We start from the raw sequence: 24,527 nt of genomic DNA on the forward strand, positions 1-24,527 counted from the left end.
CGCTTTCGTTCGTGCGCTGGTTCCTGGACTGTAGAGCATTCTCTGCCTTCTCCTGACGATCGGTGCTGGCATATGTAGCTACTATTTGTCGTCGAAATTCTTCGCATGTCGGTATAAACGCTTCGTGGTTTTCATACCACGTCCTCGCTGCATCCTCCAATGCGAAGTACGCGCGACGCAGTTTCCTTGCTTCATCCCAGCCGTTGGTCTTCGCAACCCGCTCGAAGTGTTCTAACCAATCTTCTACGTCTTCGAACGTGTCGCCGTGGAAGGGCTCAGGCAAGCACGGTGGGGACAGAATAAGTTCCGATGATGTCACCTGGTAAGCCATCGTTCCGTTGTCTGTGGATGCTGCTTGTGTTGCTAGATCACTGGGGAGGGGTGCAAATTCAGGCGACTCTCCTCGGAGGCGGCGGCTTGAACGCTGGTGTACCGGAGTCAGTTCGCCAGGTTCCAATCGTTGAGAATCGGGGCTTCGCTCTCTTGCGCCAAGGGGGCTTCCAATCATACCCAGCACCTCCACCAGAATGTAACGGGTGCAAGAAAAGAAACGTCAAAAGCTAGTTTATTATGGGCGAACTTGTGCCCTGATAATTATGTGCGAAAAGATGGAAGAGTCTGCTAGAGCGTTCCAAAACAAAAACTGTTCATCCGCCAACGTACCTTCTTCTTCTTCGCAGCTCCAACCCACAATGACTGGCGCCCGTGAACAAGAGGAATGAGTCGTGCGGCCACAAGCAGGAGTGCGCACAAGACTGTGGACGCTGATTCGTCATAATGTCGGATAGTGTAAATAGTCTCTGTGGCAATATGTCACAGAAAGTGGAAGAGGCGGACAGCCTCAGGTTAATACATACTTACACTAGGTAGACGGCACCTGGTAAACATGACTCAAAATGGAAGCCACCTTGTTGCGAGCGGAGACCAGCACGGATCACTGAGAATGCAAGAACAATCCAATGGAGGCACCCATGATTTTCACGGTAGCGTTTGGTCACGGCTCTGAAAAAGCATCGGGAAGGCCGTTCTCACGCGAGATACTTCTGTGGTCACTGGCATCCCGTAATAGGAGGGACGCCTTTAACAGCATTCTTTTCGAATATTTACTAAGCGTTTGCTTCACCCACCCACCCATATTCCCAGACTTTGTTGTTTTAAAGAACCCGCCACGACTAGTCGAGAAATTATTGGGTAATCACCATTTAAACTTATCGCATTAAAATTAAAAACAAAAAATGTTGATTTGCTTTTTGAAAACAATAAAAAATTAATAAAAGTTTTACCAAATAGTTGTTCAAGTATCATTAAGGAAAAATTTTTGCTTAGACATGCCACGCAAGCAGGTGACGTCACCAAGACCCGTCATCCAAGACAATCCAAAGGTCGAATCCATCGCAAGCAGCGAGTCTCGCGTTGGTGCTGAGGCCGCTGAGGCTGTTTGAACGTCGTTCGTTCACTTCATTCATACTTAATTTGACTATATAGCGCTAGTGCCACTTATTATCGAAGTACACTTGTGGCTTTAAACGCTATATTTGCTCAGCTGAACGTAATGGGCAAGAAAAAGTGAGTACATGGCGGTCAGCCTACTGCGCAGCGATGTGTATGGTAATGTCTCGACGGGTGGACAAGCGAGGCCATTCACCGAAAGAAAAAATATAAAGAAAACCAAGTATCTTTTGTTATTGCTTTCGTTTTAGATCTGGTAAGTGGCAAAAGAATGAAGGTCGGACGGTCTTGGGATCCGATGACGAAGCCCTGTATTCGGATTTGGAGCAACCAGACGAGAAATCCAACGATCACCTGCAAGACGTGGTTGACGCATTTCATGCCGACCGCGATAAGGTAAACTCTGCGAATTTCGCTCGGTGTCAGCTGCGACACGTCCCAGTTGTCTGTATCGGCTCGCAAGTTTGTAATCACAAGCTGGTGTGTATGTTTGGTTTCCTAAACAGGTGCTGCTCGATGATTCGGACGCCGATAGCTCGTCAGGGCAGGTGAGTGTCATGGACGTCGTCGTAGCCTCGCTTGTTTTTCGGACATGTGTGATCTTAAGTAACTTACGCGTCGCATCTCTTACGTTCGCGTTCGCAGGAGGAAGAGGTTCTGTCGCTGGGAGAGGACGATGATGACAGCGATAATGACCTCGATTTGGACGACTCCGAAGACGAACTTGGCCCAATTAGCGAGGCCCATGCGAGGAGCATCCAGAAGGATGATATGGCAAGTGACCTCGAAGATGAAGAAGACGGTGCGTTTACCTCACGAGGCTGCTCCGCGGTTTTCGCGGTGTTTGTTTTCTTTGGGGACAAGTTCTGATACTATGCCACCTTTGCCGTTGTTTTAGGCCTGCCTGACGTGAAAGCATGGGGAAAGAGGAAATCGACGTACTACCACACTGACTTCGTCGATGAAGACTACGCAGGTAAGCATTGTTTCGTAATTTGACGCCGTAAATGTGTCCGGTGCGCGCCCTGCGTAAATAAAGCTTTCTGCGAACGTGTTACCGATCAGACCTAGGCATTGCTTTCTTTCTTAAATATTCGTGCGTATGTTTGCGAACGTAAGCGTTGACGATTCCTCAAAAGTGCAGTGCACGAACTTTTCCTTTGTCTCGATAGTATGTCTTCGTCAGTTGCATTTGACCTGATGGGTGATGCGAGAGCAAAACATGGTTCACTTTGACAAAGCAATGACATTGAGTAATCATTGCTCTACAAGAACGACATTTCGTTTCCTAACCCCGACTTTTTCGTTTCGTGTGCTGGCAAGGCATCACCGAGGATGCAGCCGAGCTAGCAAGACTAGAGGAACAAGAGGCTCGTGCACTTCAGAAGCGACTTGTTGAACAACTGGACGAGGAAGACTTCGGGCTTGATTTATTCCAGGTGCTGTTAATTACATTACCTAATTACTTTCTTACCAATTTAATTTAACAAACATTTCGAGAAAGCAAAAGCAGAGAAATCAGATGACTGGACGAGGGCTCACTCGTAACTGCTTCGTTTATCGCAGATGTCATATCAATATTGCATCATAACAGTAAAATCTTTGTATGGGGCTCTCGTAGTTTATGAATACATATCAGTTAGAATTCAGTGATGTTTCATGGGTGTGGAACCATGCACACCACTGTGTGCAGGAAAAATGCAACAATGTGACTGCTACGGTGCTATCCTTTTGCTTCACTGTGCATTGTTGCACATCAAACTAGTGTCTCAGTATGACAATGTGTTCAAACGTCAGCAGTTGGATATAGAAAGCTTTGCATGATTGGTGTAACGAGGGAGTGATCAAGGGGACAAAAGCAAGTCATCTCTATCTCATCATGCATTGCACTAATGTTTCAAGCTGCAAAATGTTGTTTAATGAAGGAAGGCAGTCTAAATTTAAAGGCTTATTCTCTTTGTTAGACACAATATTGATGAGACTTAATAGACAATGATGCCGAGCAAAGTGTGGGGGAAGTTATTAAAAGTAATTGTAATGTAAACATGAAGAAAGGAAAGTGGACGATAAGATAGCTTGCTGCCGGCAAAGATAGGACCTGCGAACTAGGAATAATGCATCGGATGCGTTATTTGAAGGACACAGGTTCGTTACCTGCCAGCAGCAAGCTATCTTTGCTTCCTTCTGTCTATCTTCCTTTGCATTTACATTACAATTTGTTCTGATAATATCCCTCATACTTAGCATCATTGTCTCTTAGGTCTCATTAATAACATGTCACTTAGAGAGCTGAGAGAACAACATAATACATCATAGTGGTCTTTAAGGTGTTGTGATTTCCGATTAGTACTTCCAACCCAAATGAAAACCATGTTTAAGTAAATGTGTTCAAGGTGTCATTTGCCCCTAGTGCTCCATCATATGCTCTTACATATGCAGGAGAATCGGAACGACTCAAGCACTTCAAAGTTCCAAAATTTGGTGTCGGGCTTTTTTATCTTAAAACACATTAAAGTCAAGCTCGCAGAGCAAAACCTCACAGGTTAGGTACAGAAACATGTAATTAGAGGAATACCGATGTGACTATTTTTTTACTTGTCACTATGGTCATTTTCTTTTGTCACATGACCATCTAGTGTCTCTAAAGCCCAAAAAACATTAAGGCTAGTCTGACCATTCATTAGATTAAGGTAACACTTGCCTCCACAAACCGGCTTTAGCTGCAGCACCAAGAAAATGTTTCTTATGAACGTTGTCTTGCTTGGTTACTGTGAGCATAGCAAAAGGGAGGGGGGGGGCAGCACTCATATTTTTTTTTTAATGTGAACGGTGATCATACTTGTTGCTACACAAGATCGTGGAAATCTTGCTTTGCGTTATGTCATGATCATATCCTTGTGGCCAGGTGTTTACCTAAACTTACTTTTTAGTGATATCTCGTAAATGTTTTCATCGCATTCAGTGTATTTCTCAATGTACCTTATAAAATCTTTAACTTATAGAATGCAGTTGTGTTGGTACTTGCTTATAACTTACTTGATGTAATGTATCTCTCTGTCAATCTGCCTTTTGTTTATTTCTATGCTCGTCTGCACAGCTACCGAAAGAAGACACCACAGAGGTGTCTGAGAAGATTTCAAAGGACTTGTCAAAACTTTCCAAGCGGGAGAAATTGAAGGTTAGTGTTCTGTGCACAATGCCGAGGTTCGTGTAATCTTACGTTTACTCACTTGTGTGGTTTTGTGCCTTTTTTTTTGTAGTTGCTATCCAAAGACAGCGCAGAACTGCTTGAGCTTGTGGAGGACTTCAAGGCAAAGGTCAGATTCCTGTTTCACAAAGTTTGTTGCTTGAAATATGTGCAGTGCTTTTGACGTTGCAGATGATAGAGCTACGAGACACAATTTTGCCGCTGGCCAAACTGGTCGATAGTGGAAAAGTCATCTCCGTACCGGCAATTGAGTATGTTAACCTGAAGAGACAGCTCATTGTTCAGTAAGTAACATTGTACTGAAGACTCCTGTTCACTATATAAAATACTAATTAGAATTAGTTAGGCCTTGATAGTATGAACTTAAATACTTTAAAGAAATATAATGAAATATTTCAGTTTTTACTGCTTCGTGTCCATAAAAAACCTTGTACTATTTGGAAGCCTCCATGCAACATAGCGTGTTTATCCACCATCTCATTGCAATGAACTTTTGCTGCTACTACGTGGTAAGACCACGGCAATAAATTAGAACTTTGTGCTCGTATCAGAGTTGACTTGCACGTTGCTTTTGTGATTGTGAACGCGTTTTTCAAATGGCCCTCTGTCCAACGGAGAGCAGCCATTGGTGCTGCTGGGAAATGGCGCACATCAATGCTCTCTTGTACCATGCAGTGCAGCTCTGTCTTGTGCACCACGTGTTGTCTGCTCCGTGCGTCAGTGCCGTTTTCGTGTTTGTATTGCTGTGTCAAGTAACAAGCATGAGCAGTCCTAGAGGCGATAGCATCAAGCGCAACGAGCGCTCAGTTATCTTGAGAGATCAGACGAAACACTTGTCTCCGCAAGGTTTATACCTTGCAAGTGATCTCGATCAATGAGAAAATGTCGCTGCTTGCTTGAGGATATCGCAAAATTTGCCATCTGTGACCCTAACTTGAAAGCAGCTTTTTGGCACCCTAGAAAGAACTATTTCCCAGCAAAAAGCAGTCTTTACAGGTGCATTTGCCACTAATGAAACGTGGTGTGTTTTTTCTGTAGGAGTATGGCTGCAACAAATTTTGAGCATCGGACCAGTATTATTTTGGCTGCTTGCAGTTACCAGCTTTATTACCATCAGCTCTGTATAGTTACATAAATGTTCTGTGATAAAGCCAAAATACAGAACTTCTTTTTTCTTCAGCCAATGCAAAGTGGCGACTTGAATTCGCAGCACCACAAGGTGTCTTGCTTGATCCTTGATTTGGCACGTGATGCTGCAAGACGGAAAGCAAGGCCACTGATCTTTTTACTACATGTACCGGTGTTGCCTCTAGCCACGAAATGGCGCAGTTAGCTTTCTGAAACTGTTTCTGCTAGCTTCTCATTCGGTGCATATCAAACGTGACAGCCTTAAAAGTGATTGTTCTGGGTGCCTCAAGTGTGGCAAAAGACATTTGTCATTGGCCACTCAAAAAAAGAAAAAGAATTCTATACATCAGATTGTAATGTTTATGGCCGAAGCTTTATATATAGAGCATCATTGTGGCACTTGAGGTGTAGTATTTGAAATTGTTCCCCAAATTACTGGAGTGGGTGGTTTTCACAGAAGTGTGACTGTAGCTTGCTAAATGGCCTGTCAACTTGCTGTCACCAGGTACTGTACAAACATCACCTTCTACATGATCTTGAAGGCCAAGCGAGCGCCTGTCGCAAACCATCCTGTGATAAAAAGACTCATCTCCTTTAGAAACGTAAGTCATCTCCGCTGCTGCACGATTTTCACCTCGGCTGTTCTCAAAGGCGGGAACAAGAGTGAGTCTGGGCACTATTGTCAGCACAGGCCAGTCTGTTGCCGACGGATTTTCCGGACCTGGGGGGGACTGCTAAATACTCCGAAAAAAATCCAACAATCCAGAATAATAGTCAGGCCATGAAAATGAACTTTATTTGCTTTAGAAATGCCTTAAAAAAATCTTCAATCATTCCGTGCTTCATGCTGTTCTTTGGGACGACCCAATTTGGTTCTATTTGGGCTATGGTAACATCGTTGGGAAGCGCGCTGGCAATCGCTGCCGCCGACCGTTAGGGGGAGGCAAAGTTGGTGGCTCCATGGAACCAATCAAGGAAAACTTGATGCCAGTTGTAAAAAGATACATGCAACGTCTCGCCTGTTTAATTGGCAACACAGTCTGGGCTTCTTTTACCTGTACCGACGCCACACAACGCGGGGACTTCCAGCATTTCTCCACCATAAAAACGCTACCATCCCGGCCGCAATCGAACCCACGTGTTTTAGACCAGTAGCTGAGCACCATGACCACGGAATGCTACCACAGAACACCTGTGCTACCGAGGAACCGCGAACAGCAGCGAGCATGTGACGTGCACGACGGCTGGAACATTTCGCACGCCATTAACACGGTCATGTGCGCATTCATGACCAGAAAAACAAATGTCCAGAAAATAGCAACCTACAGGCATATTAATAATGATGATAAGGCTGACTAAAAAAGAAAAGCATTGCCATTTTGCCGGCCAAGGAAGGTCAGACATGGCGTCCAAAGCTGGAAGATTGTGCACGCTTCCAGGCTCAAAGGCTACACATCCAGCCACTGAAAAACCAAACTCGACCAAGCCAACAAAAAAATCCAACATGGTAGCTTTCAAAATGGAACGGCGTAGCTCAAAACAAATAATTTAGTCCGGAAAATAGAACTTCGGAACGTAAATTCTTCAACAAATCGGTCACAAAAATGCATTAGTGCAATGGGAACTTTGACGGTGCATTTATGAAGTCTGAAATTTTGAAGTCCGAAAAATCTGTGGCTACTGTAGTGCTGTTGAACCCTGTAAATAGATTGATGAAACTAATATTGGAGATTGTAATTGTGACATTTTATATACACGCCATGTATGTACGTCTACATATTTTTACACCAAAACCTCATTCATTAAAAAAAAATTTGTACAGGTTGCGCTAAGTCGTGCAAGGCTGGGTCACAGCAGAGCTGTTAGGCTCCTGTAGTAGTAAACGGAACCTGAGAATACCACAAAAATATGTTCCGTTTAAAGACTTTTATTTGTTAAAAGGGCCCAGAAAAGGTTTTAACAATTTTGTACAAATACATTGAACTGGTAGACCTAACCCCAAGGGTCATTTATAAACCAATTTGAGCTTGCAACGCTTTAAAGCTGTGAATCGCTGCAGATCGCTGCAACTCGGCCAAACGCTTTTTCAAACATCCATTCAACCAAATGGTCGAAATTTCTGGAGCCCTGTACAACGCCATCGCTCGTAGTGATACCATGGATTTGGGATGTTAAACTCCTGATGTTGTTATTAACCCTAATTTGTCATCTACCCGGGCGTTTCTCATCCGAGATGCATGCGAAGCTTTATGTGTTGTGTGTTAAACACTCGAACTGAAAATATTCTTGCCTCGCACAAATGAGGCACCATGTTCATGTTCTCGCCTGCATGCTTACAAGTGTGTGATGTGTTCCAGCTTCTGAAGCAATTGGAACCAGTTGACAAACGGCTGGCCAATGAAGTGAACATATTGCTGGACAAGTTATCAAAAGGTGAAGACATTGTGCCATTGACTGCATCAGCAACAAAGCCACAGCAAAAGCCTAAACTAAGGTAAAGTTTGTGTTCCTTCTGTGCTTCTATTTAGATGTGACGCCTGTTGCAACGCCGGCCACTGGTTTTAGCCAGGAGCTCTTTAATGCCCAGATTGCAAGGTGTTCTTAGTGTATAGCCTAGTATTGTAAGACTGTCATTAATACTGTACCAGAGTAATAATATACAATAGAACCCTGATTACGTGACTTTAGGGGACCACACAAAACCGTCGTATAATCAGGGCATTGTATAGCATCGCTGAAACTAAAAACATAGGCAGTGACTCTAAGTCTTGCCCCCCCCCCCCTCCCCAAAACGTACAATCCACCTGAATAAGCCCGTCGCCTGATCCTGCACTTCTCCAGGGAAGGTAGATCAAATTATTTTTAAAAATGAGAGCTAAGCTTTAGAGAATATGTGAGTGGATCGTATTTCTCAGCTTTAAAGAATACAGAATCTAGTGCACACCTTTTTTCCGACGAAATTGGGCCTAAAAATATCTGCATATGAAAACGAAACTGAAACAGTGTTGGCTACAGCCTCTCTTTAGAAGAGTCGGATACTGTGTCATCGCCTTCATATCAATGCGACGTAGCACATTTTGTTTCAAGTTCATTGTGGATGATTTCATGCGTGACTAAGCTGTGTGCATCGTATTTGTTCTCTTTGAAGTGGTCGGCTGCTTTTATCATGAAAGGTTACTTCAAGTATGTCATTTTACATGCTGAAGATGGCTATGTGATTCCCTTCGTGCATGCTTAGGGCTTGGGACCGTGAGTAGTACAAATCATCTGTATATTGATGAGAAAAAGCTTTCACAGGCTGAAAACATGAAAATATTCTGGAATACGAGCTTGCCGACTAGCTGAAGCTACTCCGTGTAGATGAAGCTTGTGTAGGTAATGGCCCTTGAATATGCACATGATATATGCAGTCGTGCCCACATATAATGGCCCCACTTAAAACAAACTTTCACATAAAACGAACAATATCCGCGTGACCGTGAAAATATACATGAGTTCAATGGCACAAAATCGCACTTACAACGAACGTCTTCGAGCGCCGCTGATCGGTTACAGCGAACAGTCTGCCGACTTCCCGGGAAACAAATTTCGACCACCGATCAGGCATCAGCGAGGTGCCCATACATTCTTATTGTTAAACACCCACCCTGCCTCTGCGACCCTCTAGTTGCCACTCTCCCCAACCCATGGAGGAAGCATAATTGTTTCCTTCTTCCGTGCCCCGACTGCTTTTTGTTACGCACCCCTCCGTCCTTTGTCCCCCCGCTACTCTGAGCAACCCGCTTCGCCAGACGAGGCCCATGTTTTTACACTGTCACCGATCTTTCGACGACCGGCCGGCCATCTACAGTCGCCGACCGTTTATTCGGACGCCGAAAATTCGGACATGCCCGTTTATTCGGACATCTTCGTGGCACCGCCACTCGCCCCATTGAACCTAATGTAAACTCACGACCGAAAATTCGGACGCCCCGCTGTGCGCCAATCGATTATTCGGACTCCTTTTGACTGACCGGATGCGTCGCCGTACGCCATGACACGCTGACAGGGACGTTAACAATACGTTTGCTAGGTTGCCAGCACTGATATGCTGCACTAGCTATGGATGGACGTCGGGCCAGTGTCAAAATGCACGCAGAAATCGCCATTGCCGATCTCGAAGGCTATGTTTGGCGACACGTTTTTTTCGGTTTTAGCCAGTCGAGCGGCCAAGCCAAGCCACTTACGGAGTCTGTTCGCTGTGGCGTTTGGCGTGGTTTGGCGTTTGTGTCAGCGTGTCAGTGGTGTCAGTCAGTTGCTTCTGCGGGTAGGCCTGGTTTGTCTTGTTCTCTGTGTTCTCGCTCTCTTGTGTGTTCCGTGGCGTGCTGAAATGGCTCCGACGCCACCCGTTGCTGCGCCGTCGGGAGTGAAGAAACGCGGCCAACGTGGGAGCTACAAGACGCTCACGATGGCGAAGAAAGCGGAGATAATTCGCCAGGTAGAAGGCGGCCGACCTCAGTCTGAAGTTGCTCGGGAATTTTCCATTTCCAAGCAAACCGTCTCGGACTACCTCAAGCAGAAGGCTAAGATCCTGGAGGCAGCTGAGAAAGCGTCTGCGGGTACGCAGAAAAATTTCCGGGACGGCAGCCACCCGCAGCTTGAAGAAGCGCTGAACATGTGGTTGAGTGCCACGGTGGCTAGGAAAATACCCGTGTCTGGCGATCTGCTGAGACAGAAAGCAGAGACGCTCGCCCTGCGCATGGGTATTACCGGCTGCAAGTTCAGTGACGGGTGGTTGCGCAACTTTAAGAAAAGGTACGACCTGGCCTTCAAGCGAATGTGCGGCGAGAGTGGTTCCGTCGACCAAACGCTCGTGACCAACTACCGCGCCGACAAGCTGTGCGCACTGCTGCGCCAGTATCCACCAGAAAACGTCTTTAATTGTGACGAGACTGGACTTTTCTATAAGATGCTGCCCAACAAGACGCTAGCTTTGTCTGGCGAACCCTGTCATGGGGGGAAGCATAGCAAGGAGCGACTGACAGTTGTTGTAGGAGGCAACATGACGGGGACGGAGAAACTTCCGCTCCTCGTGATAGGGAAATCAAAAAATCCAAGATGTTTTAAAGGCGTCAAATCACTCCCTGTGTGGTATGAAGCAAATTCGAAGGCGTGGATTACGCAAAACCTCTTCGAACAGTACCTTCGCAAGCTCGACCGCCGGTACGAACAGCAAAATCGCAAGGTGCTGATGTTCGTCGACAACTGCGGTGCCCATGGGCATATCGACAACTTGAAGGCTATGACAGTGGAGTTTTTGCCGCCTAACACGACAAGCGTGTTGCAGCCCATGGACCAGGGCGTGATCAAAAACTTGAAAGTTCATTACCGGTCGCGCCTCCTGAATCGTGTGCTGTTATGCGTCGACAGTAACAAAAACTACGTCGTGGATGTTCTGACGGCCATCAGCATGTTGTCCGATGCCTGGAAGTCAGTGACTCAGGAAACGATCCACAACTGCTTCCGCCACGCAGGATTTATTACTGGGATTGAGGAGGACAGTGCCACAGGCCAGAACCCCGCGGTTGAGAGTCCGCCTACCGCAGCAGCGGACATTTTGGACGACCTTCGTGCTAGCGGGGTCGATGTGGGGGCGGGTACGTTTGAAGAGTTCGCCAACTTCGACAGTGCCGTTTTGCCTTGCGCAGAGTTGGACGATGACGAGATCGTCCGTCAGGTCTGCGAGCCGGCGCTGGCGGACAGTGACTCCGACGATGACGCGCCGCCCGCACCACAGCCATCAAATGCGGACTTAGCGCAGGCCATATCGATGCTGTTGTCTGTCTACAGCGACGGCCAGACACTCGCAGAGGTACAGGCCGACGTGGTCGCGCGTAAGCGTGCGTGTGTGCAGACGCGCATAGACAGTTTTTTTGGGCGATCGGGCCAATAAAAGTGCTTTTTTTCGAGTGAATCCGTTTTTTCGGACTCCCGATTATTCGGACTTTTTGGCGGTTCCCGTCGAGTCCGAATAAACGGTCGGCGACTGTACCCTGTTTTTAGCGCTGATACTGTCGTTGGCGTCGCTGGCCTAGAGTGACCAGACTATTTGCCAACATTGTCGGCCACCGACTGTATCAGATAGTCTGCGTCTAGCGCACGCACGTACGCTACCCCACCGAATCTGAGAATTTGTGATTTGTTTCATGTTTAGGACTTGTTCTCGCTCACTTTGCACTCGACTCAGCATGCCTTCCGCGCACGTGCGGGAGCGCGAGAATGGCTGTTAATTTGCGCGGAACAAATCGTGAAATATCGAAGTTCCTGAGGCCACGCAAACCCGTCGGCACAGCAAAACGATTTTTTGAACACCGATCCATGCCGCCATGCTTTGAATTCTGCGCACGCAGGCACTCTTTCCAAGTTTTTCTACGTGCGAGTTTCGCGGACCTTTCAAGCAAGCTACCCAATCTGCCTCCTTCCCGTGTGTTTTGGTTCTCAAGGTCGCCCTCCCGCCACATCCTCTTCTCTTTTTATCGCAACTCCTTGCCCTTCTCTCGCAAGTCTGCTCTCCTCTCTTGATCACAACCTCTTTGCCTGTCTCCACCGCTCCGCGACACCCGCCACGCTGGCTCAAATTAGTTTCATTTTTTTACTGTAAACAGGCCCAGAGCTGTTCCACGTGTTCGGGCACGTGTGCGCGTGTGCGCATCTTGCTCGCTCTTGGCGTGCATGTGTGGTCATGATGGCTGACGGGAGGACTAGCGCGCTTTTTCCTGTCGCTCAACAAAATGTCGAAAGTGTGATCGCTCGCTTGGCATGAGCGTAATCCGTGCGTTAGGTGCCACGTTGTGGAGCGCTTGCTCATAGCTGTTGACTACCTGGCAGCCAACTTGCCGCTTTGGGGGTCCCGGTATTATTCATCTGTAGCGGTGGTGAATATTTCGTGGGCGGCAGTGACGGCTAGATGCGCATGAAACTATTTTTGCAAGGCCGACTTCGTCGACGTTGGGCCCAATGCCGAGCCTGAAGCTTGCGAACTGCGGCGGCGATGTGTGGCAGCGCGTTGTCGACTCCGACCTGGGAGAGCGGGTGGGGCATCTGTTGCGATGGTTTAATTACGGCTGATGATGATGCCGACACTGCGAAACCGCGCACGGATTGGGGCGTTGTGAATGAAGTACGTGGCGGGAGCAATTTGGAGGAATCATATTGCGAAACTTTGGAGCCAGTGCTTCATGCAGCTTATGCCATGGACCTCGGCGAATGAGCACCCTGCCATTTTAAATGAACTCGAGACCGCCCTTATCGCTCCTGCTCTTCGAAACACGTGCATCACGGACTTTTTGGGGCAATAAAAGTTTGTGTTTTCACTTGCAACTTTTTTTAAATGCGGTGTTTCATTTACTACCAACTTCGGGATACAGCAAACGGATGCCGCGTCACGCTCAGGTTCGTTATTAGCGGGCTTGACTGTACATATACAGAAACAATCTTCAAATAAAGGAAAACTGGTTCACATAAGCAAATGAATTACCAGTATAATAAAGTTCTCATTTTAGAAGGCGAACTGAACCTGTCACTTTTTTTTTACTTTTCTTCTAATTGTCTACACAGGGGCACATCAGTTTTATGCAAGAAAGCTGCCATCTTTTTACTTGGGTACATTTTTATTATGATGCCACAAAAACTCAGTTCCTGTTAGGTTAGAAAAAAAAAGGTGGATGTTTTTTTCCTTGTGTGTGTGTGTGCATATTTTTTTTTTTAATTTGGTTTTAGCTGTCATAAACCTTGCATTATTTTTTATCTCTTCTTAGGATCACTCAACAGGTGCAGTCAGACGCTTCAAGTAGCACGAAAGAAGCTTCAAAGGGTAGTTTTGTGAAACAGGCAAGTCTTTACTTCTGTTTAGTGTATTTGTTTTGTCAGAAGAATTAAATGCTAGGCACGTTCCCTCATTTCTTCTGCATTCTGCTATAAGTGTGCATGACAGACGTTAAGGAAATGTTGACCAGTGTCATGCTCAGACATAGTAGGTCCTAGAAGTCACTTTGTTTTATATTTGCTAACTCCAGAAGTACAACAAATTGAAAGAAAAAATTACATTAGGGTTGTGTGAATATTCAAATGCTTTGAATATTTGAACAAATACGACAAAATTTAAATTTGCTTTGATTCGAAGCAAATTTCGAAGTATTCGATGAATAAATAAATGAATAAATAAATTCGAAAAATTTCGAAGTATTCACGATGAATAAATAAATGTACACTAATTCGCGTGTAATCTTTGTAAAGGTGGTTTCACTGCAGTGGAGGGATGCTAAGCTGTGAAAGCACCTACTCAAATGTATATTGGTTTGCAAGTAACTTTTTGTAAAGGTCGTTTTACTGCAGTGAAGGAGTGTTAGGCCATGAAAATTTCTATTCATTGAAAGTCCGCACTGCTGCAAAGCCCCACTTCAAGGTTAAATGAACATATCGCTGTCAGATTAATTGATCATTTTTGGTGTTTAAAAGCTTGTTATACTGACCTATGTGCTCTAAGTACAGTAAATGTAAAACGTAACATATTTTACAGGTTATCATTTACATTCTACCAAAAGTATTATGGACAATATCCGTAATGTGCTGGTTAGTTAAGTCGCGACAAGTATGCCCATTTCGCTTTATAACGTGAGATATATGCTATTTAATTTTGATTCAAAATTATTTGGCCAAAATCAAAATTCGCTTCAAACCTAAAATTCACTATTCGCACAAGCTTAGATAACATTATCAGCAAAAATTTCAAACTCCTGCTAGCACAACCATGGAAAGTGGCATTGTCTTCAACTGTGATGTCGGTTGATGTCAATCTCATTGGTACAGTAGTTGTAGTGGTCAGCTGCAGACCTGAAAGTTGTGGGTGTGATCTATGCCATGGCGCTCGCATTTTTCGATGGAGGGAAAATGCTATGAGGCCCATATACCGTGGCGATGTCAGTGCACTCTAGAAAACGCCAGATAATCGAAGTTTCCGGAGGTCTCCAGTTAGGTGTGCCTCAAAATTATATCAATGTATTGGCTCGTAAAACCCTGGGTATTATTATTATGCATTGTGCTAGTTAAACGACCACGCTTGGGCTGTATGACTAAGCTGCACCACTTTATTGACACTTTTATGCTTCAGCTGTGAAGATGCTTCAAAGCACCTCTGGTTACCGGACTTGTGTTCTCAGTCATGCATGTAGTATTGCAAGTGGAGGGCTGTGCCAGGCATTTTAAGGTCGAGCATGTTTGCTCTTTTAACCTGCGTCAAAGGCAGATGCTGGTTGAACTTATGACTTAGAAGCATGGAAAGGCAGCAGCGTGTCTCAAGCAGAGAAATCAATGTTCATTTGAAAGGCTGCTAGAAAAAGTTGGCATTGGAGACTTTATCACAGCAATGAATATAATCGTGAAGATGTAGCCTTCACGTACTTGTAATACAGACTAATAAGTGAGATAAATTTGTTGCTTGTGGCTACCAAAGATGCAAGGAGTAGGATATGTAACATGTTCAGCTTGATCAAATGGGCTCTGATCAATTAATGCACAGCTGTGACCGATTTAGACCGTGGCTATGACCAATGCATGCACAGGACCTTTCATTCTTCTGTAAGCGAGTTACCATTGCAACTGCAAGCTGGTCTTGGTTGTGTGTTACATGATAAGGCTATTCACACTAACGAGAAGAATCTGAATCCAAGCTTTGGTCGTACTATCAGTCCTTACCCCTTGATGCTGACAGTTTTAAGGGCACTGATCTTGATAGAGGGAGGAGCACCAGAACGGCTTGTCCTTTTTACTGTCATTTAACGCAACAATTGGTAGTACCGTAATTACTCGAATCTAACGCGCACCTTTTTTCCAGTTAAGCGAGTTCATAAATCGCATGCACGTTAGAATCGAGTACGAACAAAAATATTACGGTCAATCTATTGCCATCGGCAAATCCAAAATGGCTGCCCCCTAGTGTGTCGGCATGGCGCGTCGGCCATTTCTGCCTATGTGTTTCCCATGTGCGGCACTTCGTACGTGTGCTGAAGAGTTCTTCATCTAGTAGTGCATTAGCATTGACGGCGTGGAAGGGCCGACTCCAAAAACTCGAGTGCACCACGATGCCGCTTTTAAAAGAAAAGTCATCACGTGTGCAGAAACGGACGGAAATCGGGCCGCATCGCGGTCGTTCGGAGTTCCCGAAACGTGCGTGCGGGACCGGCGGAAACAAAAGCAGAAGATTGTCGACAGCGAAGCTTCACGCAAAGGCTTCAGTGGACCACAGCAGGGTCGGTTTCCGCAAATTAAAGAGCTGCTCGGCGAGTATGTGCTTGAGCAGCGAGCGGCACAGCGGCCCGTGACGACAGAACTGCTCTAAGTGCGGGCTATGCAATCTTAGAAAAAGGTCTAATGCGGAGCCAGTTTAAAGCGAGCAGGTGCTGGCTAACTAACTTTATGAAGAGGAAAGGCTTTTCCCTCCGAAGGGGAACATGCGTATGCGAAGAGTTTTGCGGAGGAGTACGATGAAAAGCTTCACAGTTTTCAGAGGTTCGTCCTAAACTTGCGGCGCAACAACGGCTACCTGCTCGGGCAAATCGGGAATGCCGATCAGACGCCTCTTTACTTCGACATGCCTGGCACCAAAACCGTCGAGAAGAAGGGGGCAAAGCAAGTTCGCGTGCTGACATCGGTCCACGGTAAAACTACAGTGACGGCAATGCTCTGTTACACGTCAGATGGGCACAAGCTTCGCCCGTACCTCATATTTAAATGGAAGACGTTCCCGAAAGGAGTCGTTTTTTCGAGTGGTGTGATCGTGCGGGCCAGCGAGAAAAATGGGTGCGCGTTGCAATCGATGTCTTACGTTTTTTTTTTTTTTTTTTCCGCGGTGGAAATCGGGTGCGCGTTACAATCGAGGGCGCGGTAGAATCGAGTAAATATGGTAGGCAATAAGGGGAAGGAGGTAAACATATGTGTATTGTAAAAAGGAAGAAAGATCCTTAACCATTCAATATAAACCTGACTTTTTCAGAAACGGTACTTTTAAATAATCACTTTTGTGAATACCATCCCTTCCGCACAGTGCTGGCTGCTTCACTGTGTGTAGCTGAAACCTGTGTAATAAATCATGTAAAATCTTGCAATGGGAATCTGAGAGAAATGGTTTGAGAATGCAGCCCCGACAACATGCTCTCTCCTAGTAATGGTGCCCTATCACGTAACATGAGTTCCTTATCATACTCGTATTCATATCATATCATACTCGTATTCTGCCATGAAGTGTTATACAAGGGAGGTCTTACTCTCGCAGGACAAGAAACGCAAGAACACAGAGGAAGAGCAGGCAATCCTCGACATGTACGCAGAGATGCGGAAAAAGTCGCGGTTCGAGGGCAGCTCTGGCAGGTACGTGCACTTGTTCATATCTCATCTGCCCGGAAAGCTTATAGCATAGAGTTTCCTTTAAATACACTAGAGGGAACTCTTAACGTCTATGGGAGCTGCACAACGCATGGCATTTCAGCGACCATGGGAATGATGTGATTTTCCCAATCTTCGTATTTTACGTTCCGCCTGGCTTCATGTGGCTTGAAGCTGCTTTGTCACGAAACAACAATCAGCAATAGTTTATTAGTTACGCCTTACCGCCTTAATACTTTGAGCTCATAAATTCAAATCCGATCGCAAAGTTTCGAATGGTTTGTTTACTGCAATAAACTAAGCCATAACTGCGTTCGAAACCCGCAAGCACGAAGAGTAGCCAAATCCGTGTAGTACCCATTATTCCCATGGTCGCCAACGATCACAGCACCTGACTCCCCTCTAGTTAACTTTAGGAAACTCTGTCAATTACAGGACATGGGTTCAACTTCAGAGACAAATTTTTGTTGTTGCAAGTAGTATTAGTTGTTGCCACCATATGGACCACTGCTACTAGTTGAAACCTTTAAATTAATGCATTTTATTTGCCCAGGATTCGCTGAAACGTCAACATTTTTGCAAATACTGTGTCTCACAAGATGTTGTGGATTACTATGCTGATTGACCTCACATTTAGGGAACGCTAAACTGTGTTAGTAGCATTCAAGGCGAATGGTGATGTGGGCGTTAATGTGCATTTTCATGAGTCTTCAGCACAAGCACACTCAAGGAAAAGCAACACAGTGAAAAAGGCAAAGCCGCACATATGCGCTGCCCCTTTATCACGCAGGTACTTGCACTACAAACTTGACAATGTTTAAGTAGCGTAAAGGAACAGTTTATCTGCCTAAGGTAAGATTTTTTATTGAACCGTTAATGTAGTTTTCATTCTTTCTGCTGCATTTTCTTGTTGACTGATTTTTTTATCACAATGGCTACCCGCTTGGCACTGCAGGTCGTGGAAATTGAGGAGAATTACTTCATTATACGATGACTCTAGACTGACATCGAGTAATACCTTCTGCCAGTTCTGTGTATTTTCTCTCTGCGTTATCTAATTTCACTGCTCAGTATTCGTGCAGTGCTTTGCTACTTGGCTGGACTAGATCTCTAACTCCATGGAAGCACGTTAAAATGTGAGGAAGGAATAATCTAATGCAATTGAGTTCCATCGTGTGTGAGTAGATTCGTAAACCACGGAGTGCAGTGAATCGCTCATAGCCTCAGTGGAAGGCTTAAGGGGGGACGTGGCAAGTAAAACTAATTTTTTTATTAATGTACTGTTTGTGATGAAATTTGGTGTGTGTATGTGGATGATTGTGAGGATTCCAAATATGAAAACCGTTTTCAAATACCTCTTGTACTTTTTGAGTTACAAGCATAATTATACTAATTAATGCTCTTCGCACTTAAAGAGATAATTATTGCTAAATGAAATTATTTTTTCATATTATTATGTTCCCAAAGCATCAACTTGTGCAAAGAAGCTATTAGTTGATTTTTCTAGTTCTTGTAACCATAAATAAAATTTCCAAAACATGGATGTTGTTTTGCGCACACATCGCAGTAATTATAAAATGTGTTCTAAAAATTTTAAATGATGAGTAAGAAGAGAGATAAAGCTTTATTGCACTGCTAAAGGCCTCCTGAGCCTAGTGCAAAAAACGGAACGACTCTATCAGTCTTTGTTAAAAAATGACAGATGTTCTAGCGAAGGCACATAGGCGAAAATCAAGAGTTGAGAAAACTGACTTTGAAAGTTCACTCTTGTTTGGAAGTTCACAACATGCCTAAAACACTCAGAATCCTCCTGGGCAGTAATCCTGAGATGCTGTGGCCTTGGCCACCGTAGAGCGCAACCCAGTTTTGCGCTTCTTTGTCGTGGAACAATGCGTCTTTTGAGCCCTCTTCACCCTTTTGGCATCCTTTTCGGCTGCTCGCCGCAAAGAGCAGTCTCCTGGATTGAAGCCCAGTTGAGTAGTGATCTCTTGCAGCCACCATTGAAACGGCAGACTGCATCTGCAACTGCACTTTCCACACTTCGAAGGGAGGCGAACTGGCTCTTGGACTGGAGTGACCAAATGAGGCTGTTCATACTCTCCACAGCGTTCTGGGTTTTTCCCTGCGCACACCTTTCAAGGAGCTCTTTGTTCGAGAGGCGCTTGTAGATTGGCAGCAGTGCCACTCGCACGTGAGGGGGCAGTTTATGTTTGTGAGGCGGCAGCGGCTCTCCCTTGGCCAATGCCTGATTGTGCGGGCACCAGGAGTCAGTCCCACTTGGGCACAGGTCGTGGTGTGGATCCTGGTCTGTGGATGTTACATGGTAATAAGTGGCCATGATGGCCCTCTCCATGCCAGGAACATCGTTGGGGTGGCTCTTAATGGCCCAGCCATAATAATTCGTCAACTTCTTTATAAGGCCCTGCGTCAGCCGGCCTTTGCCACCCATGCTCAGTCCTCGGCCTTTGGATTTGTGCTCATCAAGAAGGTTGCGCAAGGAAGTGCCCATTCTTTTTTTCACATGGTTCACACACTCCTGTTTCTTAATCAACATGTAGCCATACACCTTGTCTTGCGTGAGGGCAAGGTACGTACGGCTGTCACCGTCGCAGAGCACATTGATGTATCGAAGCTTGTACTTGGTAAACGATCTTTCAAACATGATCCTCGCTGCTTCTACTTCCATTTGGCCTGCATTAGCATCGGTGTTCTTTTGGCACTGTGGCTTGTGTTTCTCAAGCCACTCCTCATAGTTGTCGTCACCAGGCTTGGGACCAACAGCACAGCCTTGGCAGTAGTTGGACAGGACACAGTGGTCCAAGACCAAGCCTGTGTACAGCTCGATTACACAGCCCACGCCAATATGACTTCTGTGCCCCCTCGTCATCCACGTGCCGTCGTAAATGACGTCAATGTTGCCTGGCACTCCTCCTAGGTCCTTGTAAATGTCATGCACCTTCTGTGCACTTTCTGCTTCAATGCGGGTGGCAGCTGATGTGGTGGCAGGGTGGCTGTACTTCCTTTGCAGTCTCTGGTAGGACTTGTGGTGCAGTGCTCGATGCGAAATGTCCATCGCAGAAAAAATGTCATTTATGGCAGATTGTTTTCTGCCAACTGACTGCACAGCCCTCAAAGCACGCACGTTTACCTCAAAGGGGTTCGTTTTTTGTTGCCCGGAGCACCTCGGGGACGACCACGCACTGTTCACTATGCCACAATTGTCACAAAAAAGTTCCATCCTCGCCGCGAGTCCAAGGCAGTGCGTAGTCTCGAGGCGTATCGACCCTTCGTCGCACTTGTTGCACTTTACTGACGAAAGCAGACCGTTCAGCATCTTCTTATTTACAATGAAAAATGTGGAGTCCTTACCGCCGTCATTTTCGTCGCAGCCTTCGTTCAGAAGCTCGAGCTTCCGCTTTGAAGCGGATTTCGATGCTACGGCATCCAAAACATCCCGCCTTGTCTGCGCCCGCTGCGCGATTTCTTCACTGCTCGGAATCTGGGCCGAAACTCGCGATAGAATGTTCGACGCGCGCACGCCCGGAGTTGCAACGGCTGCCGACGCGGTGCCACCGCAATCGGGTTCGCGAGAGCGTCCATCACGGTCGACGGCATCCGGCGGTCTGACATACGACGATGTGGCACCTTCCACACTCTCGGCCTCACAACAATCAGCGAAGGGTCTGAGTAGAGGCTCCGTGACGCTTGAAGAGCATGCTCCGTCCGGAACTGCGACTGGGACGGCAGCCGCAGTCGTCTGCCCTTTGTTCCAAGCTTTCCGACGCTTGCCGTACTTGTGGACGCTCCGGAACTTTTTTTGCGACAACATAGCACCGCAGTATGAGCAAGCACTCAGAAGAGACCACCGATGTAAACAAAGCTTGGTAAAAAAAGCACGCGAACTATCACAAAAGCAGCAAACTGGCAAAAAACGAAGCGCACGCCGGATGATTCTCGACACGGCGGCCGCAGATGCGCTCGCGCTTCCAAGGTTGCCAAGGTGCGCGGCGCAGCTTTGACCAGTAAGAGGTCGCGCCTGCTACCACGTGACCCGCGCAGCCAATTGCCGTTCTTCGTTTTCGTTTTTTTACTTGCTCCTCGCGCTTTTATTTTCACTCGGCGAAATACGAGACCGCGACCATCGGGAAGCCGGCTTTCTCCTCTTTCCAAAGCTACCAAAATGGCGGCCCACGGTCAACAACTTGGCGCGTTTGTGCGGCGTGAACAACACCGTTTCAGGGGCTTTTTTTTCGCACTTTTCGGCGACTAGCCTCGGCAAAAACACTATTTGCGGGATTTGTAGCGCACGTTTCGCTGTAATATTTTAGAACAAGGAAGTTGAAGGTCTGAAGATTACGAAAAAAAATAAATCAGAAAATCGCATATTTTGACCAAAATCGGCACTTTACTTGCCGCGCCCCCCCTTAAGTTTGGGAAATGCCTCTCTTCCAGAACATCCCTGTGGATAAGTACTGGAGAAGCCGCGCAAGCCACTGGTTTAATGCACTTTTTATTATAGTGCATCCTTGCTTGTGAGAACTCTGTTCTATGATGGCTTCTCTTGAAATGTGGGAGTTTGTGTTGACTCAATTGGATTCATTTGATGCACTGCAGTGAGGATGAAGAGGAGGAAGATGTCGACGTGGAGAATTTTCATGCCGAGGATCAAGAACAACTCGATGAAAACGAGGAAGAAGGTGGAGATGAGAGGCGTGGCATCACGTACCAGGTATAAACACGTGAAGATGTCAAAAGTAGGAGTTTGGGATGACAAGCTATGGCCTAGCTTTAGTACCAGCTCACTGAGTCGGCAGCTATGTATAGTTGGCATGAAGAGCACCAGATTAGGTAATGAACTACTTTTAAACCTCGGTATAATGAAGTTGCAAACTGGGAACGTACTTTATTTTGTAAAAGCTGTTTTATATTGAAATGTGACTTTTTAAGCAAAGTCTAGTCACCAAACTCAGGAAGTGCTGGAAGAATGTTTCAGTAGTACAGGAGTACAAGATATTAACTCTTACAAAGCGAAAAAAATTAATTTCCTTAAAGCTGAGATGTGGCGACTGCCGCTTGGCTGCTGTGCTGGCAAGGAAGTCCTTTTCACAGTGGTCGAACGTTGCGTGAAGTTACAAATACAAGGTGTTCTATATGCATGAACATGTGTGAGTTAAAATACTCAAACCTCATTATGACAACATTGCATCTTACACGAAAATGTTTCATTATATTGAAAAATTCACTCTAAAGGTATATTTGTGACACTATATAGATTACAAGTCTATCTCTCATTTACTTCGTTATATGGGATATTTTGTTATATCCGGGTTGGTTATATTGGGGTGTGAGTTCAAGTGTCAAGGTTTAGCTAGAATTGGTTTTTCTTCAGTAGAATGTTGCATGCAATTTCCCATGTATATACTGCCATCAGATGGCTGTTCAATGTGCTGCAAATGTTTGTATATATTGTATGTGTGCCAGTTGTTGCAGCTTTTTACAGTGGCACATTACCAAAAATCTAGAGCTCAGAGTTATTGCCGTCATCTCAAAACGCATGTTGGGCCTTGCGTATCTGTGAAATTGAAACTATATGCACAGCAAGCCTTCCTCAATGACGCTTGCAGATTGCCAAGAACAAGGGCCTGACAGCCAAGCGAAAGAAGGAGTACCGCAACCCACGTGTGAGGCACAAGATGAAGTACCGCAAGGCAAAGATCAGCAGGAAGGGACAGGTGAGTTATCTCTTCTTTCAGTGAGGCTGTCATGTAAGGGGGCGGCGTAGTGGTAGTCGCCTGGCCTTGCAGTGTGGGGAAAGTGCGGCTTGGTAGGAAGGGAAGGGCTGCACCATGCTGTGAGATCTAAGCGCGTGCTGTGAGAGGCAACGGTGGAAGATGTCGAGGAGCGAACCTTTGAGGAGGGCAGAACCCCCGAGAAATGCACAGAGACGGGGTGACAGTAAATTAGCGGGTCACTGTTACTGTTCGAGAGTTTGTGCTTTAGGATTGTCTGAAAAGCCTGAAAGCGTCATATGCATCATAATTATCTGTGCATGCCATAATGGGTGCAGCAAATAGAAAACGAATGGTGGATGTTCCCATGTCATAGACGTCAGCAGATAAACTTTTCACTAAAGTTGTTGGAAGGTTCTTGCTGCCTTTTTTCTTCCTTTTCCCTGGAATCGATTGGAATTCATTTTGCTGCAGAAAATAATCAGTACCACCATTTTTGCGAACTTCTCACATGGCGAAGTTGAATTCTTATTAACTCATTCTATTTAATGAAAAATGTGCTGTGGGGTTGTTTAGACTTGTGGGCTACAGACAGGCTGGTCATCATTTCCATAGGCGTAACTATGTTGTCAAAGATGCCGAAGATGATCAGGCACATTGTAGGAGCTGAATGGCTTGGGAAATATTTTGGCTGTTTTAGCAGTCCTTAAATCATATTGTTCATATTTACAGTCAGTAATAAGTGAAAAAAGTATTGTATCTCGAAGATAAACTGCAGACATGGCCATTTTGTGTCTACTTGTTGAACTGTGCTAGCAAGATGGACTAAAGGAGACGACGACACAGAGTGCACTCTGTGTTCGTGCTCCGTATGTTGTCTCTTCTTTTAGTCTTGTTTGCGCAATTCAACACTTAGGATCATAAGCCAACAAGCCCAACTGTCTGGCACCAATTTGTGCTTTGTTACTTCTTTTGAGTTGGCAGCCTATTGCGACACCTTGCGTTGCAGCTATCATCTAGGCTCACCTCAACATGTTCAGCGACGCAAATTTTGATAGCCAAAATTTCTTGCGCTAGCTTCAGTGTTGCACGCACAGTGTAATAGGGAGCGTGTTGTGCTGACGAAGACGTTTCGCTTCATCGCAGGTACGAGAGGTCAGGACGGAGCTTCAGAAGTACGGTGGAGAGTTGTCTGGCATCCGTGCCGGCGTGACACGCAGCATCAAAATGAAGTGAAGAGAAGACCTGTGATCTGCCGAATTATTTCTTGTGACAAGCTGTTGATAAAAGAGGTGCTTTTGGTTGACATTTCTCTTTGTTGTTGTTTCAGATGGAAAATATAAAAAACTTTCACTCCTACTGTTTTGTTTGTATATTGTCTTTCTGTGCATTCGCCCTATATTTCCTGTGAAGATATTTTAGCCAAAAACAACTTTGCATCTTTGTTGCTGTTTGTAGATTGTAAGACGCTTCTGCTCTAGCAGAAAGAGAAACCACACAGTTTCGGTAGAGAAACCTCACTTGATGGAGACTCAAACTATTTTTCCCAAGTTTGATGGTGTGCAGCTCTTCCACAAACCTGGCTATTTGGTGAA

The 24,527-nt window shown here is 45.6% G+C and overlaps 1 protein-coding gene across 1 annotated transcript; it reads left to right on the top strand.

Moving 5' to 3' along the window:
- Positions 1-1,408: 1,408 nt before the first annotated feature.
- LOC119172382 (something about silencing protein 10-like) lies at positions 1,409-24,291 on the top strand. Its single transcript, XM_037423453.2, has 16 exons — positions 1,409-1,566; positions 1,701-1,845; positions 1,956-1,997; positions 2,095-2,251; positions 2,348-2,425; positions 2,773-2,888; positions 4,547-4,627; positions 4,710-4,766; positions 4,829-4,941; positions 6,291-6,387; positions 8,143-8,279; positions 13,582-13,654; positions 17,094-17,188; positions 21,818-21,932; positions 22,828-22,935; positions 24,079-24,291. Exons 1-16 carry the CDS (start codon positions 1,553-1,555, stop codon positions 24,166-24,168), a joined length of 1,518 nt encoding a protein of 505 aa, XP_037279350.2. The 5' UTR covers positions 1,409-1,552; the 3' UTR covers positions 24,169-24,291.
- Positions 24,292-24,527: the final 236 nt, after the last annotated feature.

Source organism: Rhipicephalus microplus, chromosome 3 (genome assembly GCF_043290135.1).
Source record: "Rhipicephalus microplus isolate Deutch F79 chromosome 3, USDA_Rmic, whole genome shotgun sequence".
NCBI lineage: Eukaryota > Metazoa > Arthropoda > Arachnida > Ixodida > Ixodidae > Rhipicephalus > Rhipicephalus microplus.